Source organism: Pongo pygmaeus, chromosome 12 (genome assembly GCF_028885625.2).
Source record: "Pongo pygmaeus isolate AG05252 chromosome 12, NHGRI_mPonPyg2-v2.0_pri, whole genome shotgun sequence".
In the NCBI taxonomy this organism is placed as follows: Eukaryota; Metazoa; Chordata; class Mammalia; order Primates; family Hominidae; genus Pongo; species Pongo pygmaeus.
In genome coordinates this window covers 124152187-124166043 of record NC_072385.2, presented here as the reverse complement: position 1 = coordinate 124166043, position 13857 = coordinate 124152187, and the positions used below count along the sequence as shown (strand labels likewise).

The following is a 13857-nucleotide window of genomic DNA, read 5'->3' as shown; positions in this document are numbered from 1 at the left end:
AGAGATTAACAACAATACCTAATAATAAAATAGAATAATTATTACAGTGTACTGGTACTACTGCTCTTGAGCTTTGAGGCTGTTATTAAGTAAAATATAAGGGGTACTTGAATGCAAGCACTGCAACACTCTGACAGTAGATCTGAGAATGAGCCAATGAACTACAAGTAACTCATGGCTGGGTGGCGCTACAGCTTGGCTGTGCTGGACAAAGAGAGGATTCGCATCTCACGTGGGTCAGAGAGAGATGGCATGATATTTCATCATGTTCTTTAGAATGGCATACAATTTAACACTTATGACTTGTTTATTTCTGGAATTGTCCATTGTATATTTTCAGAGCACAGGTAGCTGAAACCATGCAACACAAGAAAGGGTGAGTGGGGACTGCTGTACTGGCATTCCAGGTAGAAGGAGGTTGCTAGTGCCAAGCCCTAAAGAAAGAGCTGTGTGATGAAGGATCAGAGGAGAGTTAGTGTGACTGGAGTCAGAGAATTCTAGGGCGGAGTAGGAGGATGACAGTGAACAGATCATCAGAGGCAGATATCTGTCTTTGTAAACCAAGTTAGGAATTTGGATTTTTAAAAATTGAGGTATAATTTATATATAATAAAATTCACCCTTTAAAAATATACAATTCAGTGGTTTTCAAAGTTTGCAAAGCTGTGCAGTCTCTATTTTCAGGACACATCACTCTGGAAGGAAATCTCATACCCAGGGGGACTGCGGGTTTTCAGGGTGAGAGTAAGCCCCTGGAAGATTGCAGCAGGAGAGATAAAATCTGATTGATGTTTTTAAAAGATCATTCAGGCAGCTGTGGAAAATGAGTTCTAGGAAGGGAAGGGTGGAAGCACGGAGACCAGGTGGTCTTTTGCTATCCTCCAGGCAAGAGATGGTGGCTTGGATTATGGCAGTGGTAATGGTGACTGGGTTCAGGATCTGTTTTTACAGGTAGACATGACTTAATTCTAATGCAGTGCTTTTTTTCAGTGATCTGAGACAAAGGTTAAGTTTATTAAATTTCTAACCCATCATAGATTGAAACTTTGGAAAATTACATAATTATAAGTAGAGACAGTGTTTCCAGGGGACATGGCTAAAGTCTGTTGGTCAGGAGAGGCATATGAGATGCTTTTAGTCTATACCAGTTTTTCTGTCAACTTCCTGGATTGATCTAGAGAACCAGCTGATAATAACTAGGAAGGGAAATAGATTGTTCAGAACTTGGAGTAAGCAGCTTTTTTTTTTTTTTTTTTGGAAAAACAAATACTTTTCTAAAAGGAAATTCAAAGTTGAAAAGAAAAAAAAACTTTGAACGAGGCTAAGAGCAGAACTATTTATAAATGGTGAAAAACTGTTAGAACTCCAGATACTGAAGACCTGCTCTTTGCGGACATTTCTGCTTCTCCTAGTCAGGCCTCTCATTTCTTCCTCTGCTCCTACAGAACTGACTGTGCCTCTGTTGTGCTGCTTGAGACAGTGTCTCTACTGACTCATGTTCAGGCTGTTTGTCTGACCTATTAGGGTGAGAGTGCGGAGGACCCTTCATCTCTTACTTATCTCTGCAGACTCCTAACACTCCACATAGTGCTGGCATGTATTATCACATAGGAGTGAAGACTGCATAAATAATGAGCACATTAACATAGTGGAATACTAGGTAGTTTAAAAAGTGACAGATATACATTACATCTTGTACATAAAATAATATTAAACAAAAAATATAATTTCAAAATAATACAAATACTGATGACTGCGCATAAATACTTTCATATAAACGAAATATACTAATAAAGACTTAGCTGGGGAAGCTTTAACACCATTTTTATGTAAATATTTCTCAACTTTCAGTAGAGTAAAAATTAAAGAAAACACATTTTTAATTTGAAATTAAAGTTGAGGCTGGGCCTGGTGGCTCACTTCTGTAATTCCAGCACTGTGGGAGGCTAAGGCAGGCAGATCACTTGAGGTCAGGAGTTTAAGAACAGCCTGGCCAACATGGTGAAACCCTGTCTCTACTAAAAATACAAAAATTAGCCAGGCATGGTAGTGGGTGCCTGTAAGTAATTCCAGCTACTTGGGAGGATGAGGCAGGAAAATCACTTGAACCCAGGAGGTGGAGGCTGCAGTGAGCTGAGATCATGCCACTGCACTCCAGGCTGGGTGACAGTGAGACTCCGTCTTAAAAAAAAAAGTTGAATCAGTTTTGTCCTTCAAGTGCTACAAAGCTGAAAGCCAAATGTCAGCCCAGCTCTTCAAGGCAATGCATTTTGTATACTTATTCCTGTCTTTAGCTCACTTTCCTTAATTTTCTTATTTTAAATGTATATAGGTATATGTATATATTTGACATGGTTGCAAGACCCCCATTTCTCATTCTCAGTTCTCCTTTATTTTTCTCCTTAACATTTCACTCTACCTAACATACTACAGATTTTACTTATCTGTTTTGTATCTTTCTTTTCTCACTAGAATGTAAACTCCATAGGAACAAGAATGTTTTTCTGTTTTGTTCCCTGCTGTTTCCCTGCAGCCTAGAATAGGACTAGGTATATAGTATTCAATAAATTGTTGTTAAATTAATGAATCGTAAATAAACATATTTGTCTATATATATGTGTTATTTTCTTCAAACTCAATAATTGACTCAAAATATTTGATCCACTGTTTACCAGGCATTGGGGTGGAGTGGTGAGCAAACAGGCAAGGTCCCACTCCTTAATGGTTCTTTCAGCAACAAACATCTAACATGTACTATTATAGGTATTGGAGACAGAAGGGTAGACAAGGGAGGTAGGCTGTCACAGAAAATGGGGATCAAGGTAGACCTCCTTGAAGGATTGATTTATGAGTAGGAGCCTATCATGCGAGGGGAGCTAGGGATACAGGGAATGCCATGTTGGAAAGCCTAGTGGTGAACTAACAAGTAGGATACACACTTCTTGGACACATTTTTTTTTTTGAGACTGAGTCTTGCCCTGTCGCCCAGGCTGGAGTGCAGTGGCATTAGCTCACTGCAACCTCCGCCTCCCAGGTTCAAGCGATTCTTCTGCCTCAGCCTCCCGAGTAGCTGGGACTACAGGCACAAGCCACCATGCCTACCTAATTTTTGTATTTTTAATAGAGACGAGGTTTCACCATATTGGCCAGGCTGGTCTCGAACTCCTGACCTCGTGATCCGCCTGCCTTGGCCTCCCAAAGTGCTGGGATTACAGTGCTGAAACTCCAGGGCTCAAGCAGTCTTACTGCCGAAGCCTCCCAAATAGCTAGGGGTACAAGCATGTACAGCCACTGTGTCCAGTCCTTCTTAGACATATTTATTTAGACAGGAACTTAAGAGAATCATTCAGTAATTGGCTAAATAGGCCAACATATGGGTAAAGAGAATAATAGATATGATTAGATTTCTTATCCTTAAAATCGTGGGAAATAGAATATGCTTAACTAATTCTTATCTTGTCTTTGAATTAAGAGATTTTTCTTAAAGCATTTACTCTGCTATATCAGTGTATAGCTCTCATTAAACCTTTTTCTTTTTAAAAATACAGATTTGTTGAAGAGAACCATATTCCTTACATAAATGCTTTTCAGCATTTTCCAGAACAGATGAAATTATATGGACGTGACAGAGGAATCTTTGGTATAGAGGTAAGTTACTTTCTTTTTTACTTTCTAGTCTCTGATAAGACACAAGAGTGGTATGATAATTTCTGTTTCTTGCTTGACTTATTATTTGGTGTTTTGTGTTTTATCCCAATATAGAACATCAGTCATAATTTAACAAAGAGTAGAATTATTATTTTTTATTTTCCTTATGTGGATTCCTCTAATCCTTTAGGTTATCCTCAAAATATAGCTGTAGTGTGATGTGTGTGCATTGCAGATAGGTATATTGTTGAGACTAAACTTGAGAACTTTTATCTAGAGACCTTTAGGTAATTTCAATTTTTTTAAAAATAAAATATGTGTTTGTTGTTGTTATTTGCACACTATATTGCTATGGAAGAAAGAGAAGAAAGTTATTACCGTGTTTCTAAAGGTACTATTTTAAGTTCTTCACTTATGTTAGTTTGTCTTTTTCTAGATCTGTTTTCAGATGTCTCCAGTGGAAGGGTTTCTGTCCTTTGATTATGAGTTTGTGTCACTATTGGTGGTACTCAAAGGTTATTTCCCCTTGGTTCTCATCAGAAGTTTTTTTGATGTACTAAATGTTGAATATTTTCCTCCATTCACCTACTTAAGGAATCATTTTCATAGAACTTCATGACCTTGACATTGTTGGCGGTGTAAGAGTCATTTGTTAAGTGCTGTTTAATAGTGGCCTGACTTTGATGAAGGGTAACCTCTATTCAGATACCCTTTGATGTTCAACTTAATGTTGAGGTTTATCCCTTTCCAGCCTGTCAGTGTTAATAAATGCAGACATAAAGTGAATTTGCAAATTTTATGGAATTTTCAGCATTTCATGTTATCTTTGAAATTAATGTAGGAGAACTGCTTGCAAATCCATTGACAAACACAGAGCTGATAAGAGAATTTAAAGTTGAAGAAGAGAAAACCAATAATGAGGATGGCACAATAGGTGCTTCCAAAGGGAAAATTTGAATGTCAAAGGATTAAGAGTACTCCCTGGCAAAGCTGATAGAGCCCCTGAATATTTTGTGAAATAATTCTCTTTGTAGTTATGCTATAATATCAAAGGCAAAAGGAAGGATGTCATATTGTTGCGGGATCTTTGGGTTGCCGTTTTTCTGGCTGGAAAACATTTGTGGCCGGTGGCATCTTTGCCCGAGTTTTGCACTAGGCTCATTTCGCCCACTCCGCCTGGCAGGCTGTGCTTGGCTCACGCTACCGGCCTGGGTCTCATGCCTGCCAAGGGCAAGTCAGGCGTGGAATGGTGATGGATGTGTGAGCAAGCATGGGGTCTGGCCAGTCAGATATGCCACCTGCTGCAGCGGGGCAGGCAGCTCCAGGTGCCAGCATGATTGCCAGCTCTCTGCGAGGCTGCGACTGGAGCAGTCGCACTGCAAGCAGTTTCTGCAACTGGCATTGGGGAACACGGTGGTACCTGAGAGCTTGGAGATGCCAGGAACCACAGGGCCTCAAAGAGGGATTCACAGCCCTGGCTCGGGAAGCTCCCAGGTCTGGACTCCCCGAAGGACCGCAGCTCTTCTTTCCTTCTCTTTGCCCACAACATGGCGAGCAAGGGGCATGTCTCAGACCTGTTTGTGTTACAGCTGTTTTAGCCTTGCCATTCTGTCGGTCCTGAGTTCGTGTCCTGCAACCAGGAAGAATGAGGTACACAGATAAGTGGAGGGTGAGCGAGATGAAGAGGAGCTTTATTGAGCGACAGAACAGCTCAGTTTCCCACAGCAGGCAACTCCTTTCTGCAGCCGGGGTGTCCTGATGAGCATTCAGCTCCTAGCAGAAAGGATACTCTGGAATGGGAAGCTCCTGTCTGCAGGCAGGTCATCCTATTGTCTTTGCAGCTCTCTCAGCAGAGAGGAGGCCCTGGAGTAGGTTGTTCCTCTCTGCATCCCATCGTCTTCCCAGCTCTCAGCAGAGAGGAGGCCCTGGACTGGGTTGCTTCTCTCTAAAGCTGGTCATCCCTTCTGAGTTGGGGTGGGAGCTCCCCGGGTGCTGCTGCAGCCACCCAAGCCACAGCTGTGGATGTGGGCATCCTTGTGCTCTCAGGATGACCTACCCGCAGAGAGGAGCTTCCCACTCTAAATCATTCATAGTGACCCACATTCTAAGTCAGTGCAAATTCTGCCAATATTTAATAATCTGAGATAAAATGTTATGGTATGTTCCATGCATATTCAGCTGCATTTCTAGTCATCCATTTCCTTCTGGCTCAATGCTCCAAAATTAGTACTTTTAGAAGTATAGTGTAACAAATTCTTAGTATGTCTTCGTAGAACCTATTTAAGTGTTTTGGAGAACTAGGGTAGTGAGAAGGGCAGAAAAGTAGGCAAACAGGCTAAAAGATGATACAATGAATAAAAAGCCTAAATACTGTAGTTCTAAGTCAGATTACCGTCTGTGTGACCTTGGCGAGGCATTCTGTCTGTCTGAGGTGTCTGCTTTATATGTAAAATTGGGATATCAGCTGAACTGTTTATCATGCAGAGGTTTAGCAGGGATCACATGAGATCACAGATGTCAAAGAACTTTGTAAACTATACATGACACAAATAGAAGGTGACACTGGTACAGAAAGAATAATTGATCCTCCACATGAAAAACTGTAAAGGATATTGCATAAATGTAATTAATTCATGGTTTATTTTGAATGTGAGTCATTGTGAGTGATTTGTAGAAACATTAGATTTTTACAGCAAAACTGGTGTCACCCTTAGAACAACTTGAGTGGGAGCAATTCCGATAGATTTGGAGAGCAGAAAGCAAGCTTGGACGTTTGGTTCCCTCATTCTAGGTGTGTATCTTTATGTCTTCATAGTTATTCAGTTTTCCTAGAGCGACTAGTGGAACTAAGTTATTACTTTTGCATTAGCTATCAGCTTTGTCTTGGTTAATAAAAATGTCTTTCTTCTGTATGTCTCCCTTCTTTCTCGCCACCGTGCCCCCCACTTTCTCCTTCTCTCCCTTAATCGCCAACAATTCTCAGAGCTATTCACTACTCAAGTTATATTGATAATTTTTGCTTAGTTAAGGTTATTTGTATATTTTGCTAGTGCCTGAAATCATTATGTTGTTATCTTTAACTCACTAACCAAATTATAAGCTCCTCAGGAACAGACATCAGAATATTTTATGTAGAATCATGGATTATTTATTAAAGCTGGAGGGAAATTTGGAAATCATTTAGTCCACTTTTCTTATTTTTCCAATAAGGAAACAAACCTAAGAAGAAATATGACTTGGGAATAAGTAAACCTATTCTTCATTAGGATTTTTCATGAGGATTATTTGAGACAGTATATTCAAAATGCAGACATATTGCAGATATTCAAATGGCAATAGGCTCCCTTCCAGACTGGAAAAACTTTTCCCCCAAGATAGGGATTAAGAGGGTAATCAAGCTGTTTGGATCAAAAAAAAAAAAAAAGGTACCCTTTCGGAAAATAAAGTTTCCATTTTAAGATTCTGTTAACTTTTGAATGTGTTCATTTCTAGATTTTCTCTTGATCTGCAGTCCAGTGCTCTACTTCTGAGCTATACCCGCTCCTTCATTTCTAGGTTTTCTCAAATTAGGTTCCAGGAAGTCCATGGATATGGGAAAGGATAATGTATCTTGTTTCTCATGATGGTATTTTATAATTTCAGTTACCATGTATGCAACTTTTTGCAAAGGATATTGCTTCCTGTGCTGAGTTTATATGCTTGGAAATGGTATCTAATCAGTAATTTCCTTTTTAAGAGATTTAGTTTCATTTTAAATGTACTCACATAGACACTCAAATTTCACTATTTAAAAGTAATTATTTTCAAAAATTTATTCTATGTGTTCTTTCAAATAGTAATAGATCCCATTATTACTAAATGTTTAGGGGACTGCAAGAGAGAGATATAATACACCAGATTAAGAGACTGTTTCTATAATAGCCATTGTGGCTTACATTTCCCAGAAGCCTAGCTCATTCCTTCAGTTAAGATTTACATTGCCGGCCAGGCGCGGTGGCTTACGCCTGTAATCCCAGCACTTTGGGAGGCCGAGGCAGGCGGATCACGAGTTCAGGAGATCGAGACCATCCTTGCCAACGTGGTGAAACCCTGTCTTTACTAAAAATACAAAAATTAGCTGAGCGCGGTGGCGCACACCTTTAGTCCCAGCTACTTGGGAGGCTGAGGCAGGAGAATCACTTGAACCCAGGAAGTGGAGGTTGCAGTGAGCCGAGATTGTGCCACTGCACTCCAGCCAGGAAACAGAGTGAGACTCCATCTCAAAAAAAAGATTTACATTGCCCACCTATGGGCAGTGTGGTAAGAAGTACCTACAACTATAATAGTCGCATTTATTTCTGACAGCAATTCAGTTTCAACCTGAAATATTATTTTCTCAGTATTGTATCACATCTAAACTGTTTCCTTCCTCTTTTAAGTTTTAACAATTTGAGACAAGTTTTGTAAATTAAGAGGTGAAATGAGTTGTGTTTACTTGCTCTTTGATCTGAAACCATTCAAATACTAATTTTTACTCATCCTATCAATTACTGAGAGAAGAGTTTTGAAATCTCCAACTATGATTGCAACTTTTGTTTCACATCCTATCAGTTTTTGCTTCTGTTACTGGAGCTCTATTACTAGGTGTGTAACATTTACAGTATTTTGTCTTCTTGATAAATTGACTCCTTTATCATTATCTAATGTCACTTTTTTCTCCTGGTGCTGTTTCTACTTGGCTGATACTAATATGACCACTCCAAGTTTTTTTTAATTGATGTTTGCACAGCATATCTTTTTCCAGTCTTTTATTTTTGACCTATCTGTGTCTTTATATTTAAAAGTGTTTTCTGGTAGTTAGTATGTCGTTGGGTTTTGATTTTTAAACATCTAATTGATAATCTCTGCCTTTTAATTCATGTGTTTAAGCCATTTACATTTGACATAATTATCAGTATAGTTGGGTTTGAATCTGCCATCTTGCTATTACTTGTCTCATCTCTTGTTTTTTCTTTTTTTCTTCTTTTCCTGCCTTCTTTTGGATTAATTAAGAATTTTTTGTTGTTGTTGTTTTATGTTTTTTAAGGCATAGGGTCTTATTCTGTCACCCAGACTGGAGTACAGTGGCATGATCGTAGCTCACTGTAACCTCAAACTCCTGGGCTTAAGCAATCCTTTTGCCTCAGCCTCCCTAGTAGCTAGGACTACAAGCACATACCCCCACAGCCAACTAATTAAAAAAAAATTTTTTTTTAGAGACGTGGTCTTTCAGTGATGCCCAGGCTTAATTAAGAATTTTTTAATAATTTCATTTTATCTCCACTGTTGATTTATTAACTATACCTCTTTGTTTTCTTTTTTTTTGTGGTTGCTCTAGGGTTTACAGTATTCATCTTTACCTTTTCTCAGTCTACCTCAACTAATAATATACCATTACTTGTATAGAGTAAGACCCTTACAACAGAGTATTTCCACTTCCCTCCTCCCATCCTTTAGTGTCAAACATTTCACTTCTACCTTAATGCATTAGGATTTTTTTTTTTCTGTAAGCAATCATTTATCTTTTCAAGAGATTTAAAATGAGAAAAATCATTTTATATTTACCTATGTATTTGCCATTTCTGGTAATCTTTTTATTTAGATCCCAATTTCTGTCTAAAAAACGTCCTTTAACATTTCTTGTAGTACAGATCTGCTGGCAGTGAATTATTGTTGCTTTTCTTGTTCTAAAAAAAAGTCCTAACTTTGCCTTAATTTTTGAAAGATATTTTCAGTAGGTATAGAATTCTGGTTTCATACCTTTTTTTCAGTACTTTAAAGATGTCATTCCATTGTCTTCAGGCCTGCCTAATTTCTGATGTCAATCTGCTATAATTCTTATCTTTACTTTTCTTTATATAATGTGCGTTTTTTCCTTTAGCTGCTTTTTAAGATTTTCTCTTTATCACTGGATCTCACCAATTGGATTATTATGTGCCTTGTCACAATTTTCTTTATGTTTCTTCTGCTTGGGTTTTTTTTTTTTTTTTTAAAGACAAAGTTTTGCTCTTGTCGCCCAAGCTGGAGTGCAGTGGCACGATCTCGGCTCACTGCAACCTTCGCTTCCTGGGTTCAAGTGATTCTCTTGCCTCAGTCTCCTGAGTACCTGGGATTACAGACATGGGCCACCACACCCGGCTAATTTGGTATTGTTAGTAGAGATGGGGTTTCACCATGTGGGCCAGGCTGGTCTCGGACTCCTGACCTCAGGTGATCCACCTGCCTCGGCCTCCCAGAGTGCTGAGATTACAGGTGGGGAGCCACTGCACCCAGCCTTCTGCTTGGGTTTTATTTACCTTAGATTTATGGGTGTGCAGTTTTCATCAAACTTGGACATTTTCACCCATTATTTGTTTAAATTTTTTTGGCCTCCCCTTGCATTTTTCTGGGATACTAATTACATGCTAGACCACTTGATATGGTACCATAGCTCCCTGAGGCTTTTCCTTTTTATTTTTCTGGCCTTTCTGCTTACTATGTTTTGTTTTGATAATTTCTATTGTTATGTCTTCAGATTCAGTGATCTTTACTTGAATATCTTCTAATGTGTCATTAAAGCCATTCAATGTGTTTTTCATTTCAGATACTACATTTTTCATTTCTGGAACTTCCATTTTAGTCTCATTTTTTTCTCTTTCTTTTCTCATTATGTTCTTGTTTTCTTTTATATTCTTGGCTATATTGCCAATATTTGTAATAGATGTTTTAAAACCCTTGTCTGCCAATTCCATTGTCTTTGTTATTTCTGGGTCTGTTTTATTGTCTGTTTTATTGATTGGTTATGTATCATATTTTCCTGCCTCTTTGCATGACTGGTAATTTTTTATTAGATGCAATCATTGTAATTTTTATGTTGTTGAGTGCTAGATTTTTTGTTCTAGTGTATAATTAAGTAACTTGAAGAACAGTTTAGTCCTTTAGAAGCTTGTTTTTAAGTTTTGTTGTGTGTGGTTTGTTATTAATAGTCCCTTTTTTTCTGGGACTATTTTATTTTAGCCTCACTACTAAGGCATATCCCTACTAAAGACTCTACCCAATGCACCTGGTATTACTAAGTCTCTGCACTTTGGCTGTTTGCCTTCCGTGAGCTTTGGAAATTGTTTGCTCTGCTGCTTTTCTGTTATTTTTTTCCCTGGCCTCAGATATTTTCTCATACATGCACATATTGATACTCAGCAAAACACATGAGAGGGCACCTTTGCAGGTCTCTGGATCTCTCTGTCTATGCAATTTTGTCCTTTGTGGTACTAAGCTTGCAAATTTTAGCCACCTCAGCTTCCAGAAACTCCAGTCTCTGTCTCCTCAGCTCATCAAGACCACTGAGCTCTGTTTCACTTCCCACCCTTGCACTGTACTGCAGTTTGGAAACTGCCTCCAGACAGTAAGCTGGGCCATTTGTTTCTCTTCTCTAAGGGATTAGTGTCCGATGCTGTCTGTTGTCCAATGCTTGAACGTGTTCTTTCATATATTTTTTCTAGTTCTCTGTTGGATACGGTGGAAGCTCAGTTCCCATGGTCGGTAATCCTTCATGGGCAGAAACAGAAGTGTTCCAAATACTAATTTTTAGACATTTAGAAATAGAGTCAGTATTCAGATGCTTTTTAGGTATTACCGGAACAGTTCTTTCTCAGATGCCTAAAAGCATCTTGTTGCTCACTCATTCTTGGATTTTTTTTTTTAAAAAATTGTAGTCTCTGTTCATGAATATTGTCACTAATCTGATCTTTACTTAAATCTTTTCCCCTAAATACCTGCCATAGTAATAATCCCTTTTGTTGATCTATTTGTTTTCTTTTTTGAGGTAATATTGTTTTTAATTGACAAATTATAATTATATACATGTATGGGGTACAGTGATATTCTGAGATATGTTTACCATGTGAAATGATTACATCAAGCTAATTAACATATCTGTCGCCTCACCTATCATTTTTATGGTGAGACACCTGAAATTTACTCTCTTATTTTATTTTTTGGGAGGACGGAGTTTCCCTCTTGTTGCCCAGGCTGGAGTGCAATTGCACGATCTGTGCTCACCACAACCTCCATCTCCTGGGTTCAAGCGATTCTCCTGCCTCAGCCTCCCAAGTAGCTGGGATTATAGGCATGCGCCACCACGCCTGGCTAATTTTTTGTATTTTTAGTAGAGACGGGGTTTCTCCATGTTGGTCAGGCTGGTCTCGAACTCCCGACCTCAGGTGATCCACCCACCTCGGCCTCCCCAAGTGCTGGGATTACAGGTGTGAGCTACTGCACCTGGCCTACTCTCTTACTTTAAATTATACAAAACAGTCATGTGCTGTATAACTGTTTCAGTCAACAATGGATCAGGTATACGACAGTGGTCTGATAAGATTGTAATGAAGCTGAAAAATTCCTGTCACCTAGTGGTGTTGTAGACTTCATAACCTCTTAGCACAACACATTACTTGTGTGTTTGTGGTGATGCTGCTATAAACAGACCTGTACTGCCAGTGGTAGAAAAGTATAGCATATATAATTATGTATGATACAGAATACTTTTTTAAAATTACTGTCCTGTTTCTTTTATTCCCCAACTTTATTTCCCTGTAAGGTGTAAGAATTTTTTTGGTATGCTTAATTTTTTTAACTGATGCCTGATATATGTACCTATTTCTGGGATACATGTGATAATTTAATACATTTATATAATTTGGAGTACATAATACTTGATAATAACTGTTACTGTTACTGGTTTATGCATTTACTATACTTGTAATCATTACTTTAAAGTGTACTTCTTCTACTTATTAAAAAAAAGTTAACAGCCTCAGGCAGGTTCCTTAGGAGATATTCCAGAAGAAGGCATTGTTACCACAGGAGATGACAGCTCCATGCATGTTATTGCCCCTAACCCCATATAGGCCTGGGCTAATGTGTATGTTTGTGTTTTAGTTTTTAACAAAAAAAGTTTAAAGAGTGAAAAAACAAAAAATAAAAATTTTAAAAATAGAAAAAAATTACGGAATCAGGATATAAAGAAAACATTTTTGTATAGCTGTACAGTATGTGTTTTAAACTAAGTTGTATTATAGGAGTCAAAAAGTTAAAATTATTTTTAAGTTTATGTAGAAAAGATACAGTAAGCTAAGGTTAATTTATTACTGAAGAAAGAAGCATATTTTTTATAAATTTGTGTAGCCTAAGTGTACAGCATTTATGTAGTGTGCAGTAATATTGTAAGCCTTCACATTCACTCACCACTCACTGGCTCACCCAGAGCAACTTTCAGTCTTGAACCCTTCATTCATGGTAAGTGCCCTATAGAGGTGTACAGTTTGTTTATACTGTATTTTTACTGTACCTTTTCTATGTGTAGATACATAAATACTTACCATTGTGTTACAGTTGCCTATAGCATTCAGCAGTATGTAACATGTAATACATGTTTGTAGCCTGGGAGTAATAGGCTATCTCATATAGCCTAGGTGTGTAGTGGGCTGTACCATCTAGGTTTGTGTAAGTACACTCTTCACACAAAGAAATTGCCCAATGATGCATTTCTCAGAAACTCTCTGTCATTGAGCTACGCATGACCATACATTATTATTGACTATAGTCACTCTGCTGTGCAGTAGATCTCAAAACTTGTTCCTTCTGTCATCTGAAACTTTGTACCCTTTGACCAACAACTCCCCATTCCCTCCCTCCTCAGCTTCACCCAGCCTTACATTCTTCATATAAGTGAGATCATGCAGTATTTGTCTCTCTGTGCCTGGCTTATTTTACTTATGGGCCCTCCAGGTTCACCCATGTTGTCACAAATGACAGAATTTCCCTCTGAATTTAAAGCTGAATAGTTTCCCATTCTATATCAGTACTACGTTTTCTTACATTCATCCATCGATGGACACTTAGGTTGAGTCCATATCTTGGCTTTTGTGAATTATGCTGCAGTGAACCCCGTCAACATATTGATTTTGATTTTTTTGGATATTATCCAGCAGTAGGATTGCTGGGTCATATGGTTGTTCTGTTTTAAGTTTTTTGAGTAAACTCCATTTCATTTCCGTGATGGCTATAGTAATTTACATTCCCACTAAAAATGTACAAGAGTTCCCTTTTCTTTGCATCCTTGCCAACACTTACCTTTCATCTTTTCAAATTAATTTTGAGTGAAGGGATGGTAAAAAAGCAGAGAGACTTCTTAGAGATTTTGGTGGAAGATAT

General features: G+C 38.3%; 1 protein-coding gene across 4 annotated transcripts in view; it reads left to right on the top strand.

Moving 5' to 3' along the window:
- TAF1B (TATA-box binding protein associated factor, RNA polymerase I subunit B) overlaps positions 1-13857 on the top strand; it is a 95750-nt gene that overhangs the window by 36679 nt on the left and 45214 nt on the right. For all 4 annotated transcript variants that reach the window (XR_010123150.1, XM_054474420.2, XM_054474418.2 and 1 more), the window contains one exon: positions 3549-3648. Coding sequence is in view for 3 of the 4 variants with exons in the window: in XM_054474420.2 (XP_054330395.1) it covers positions 3549-3648 (100 nt within the window). In the remaining variant the exon portion in view is untranslated. The remainder of the gene's footprint in view (positions 1-3548; positions 3649-13857) is intronic.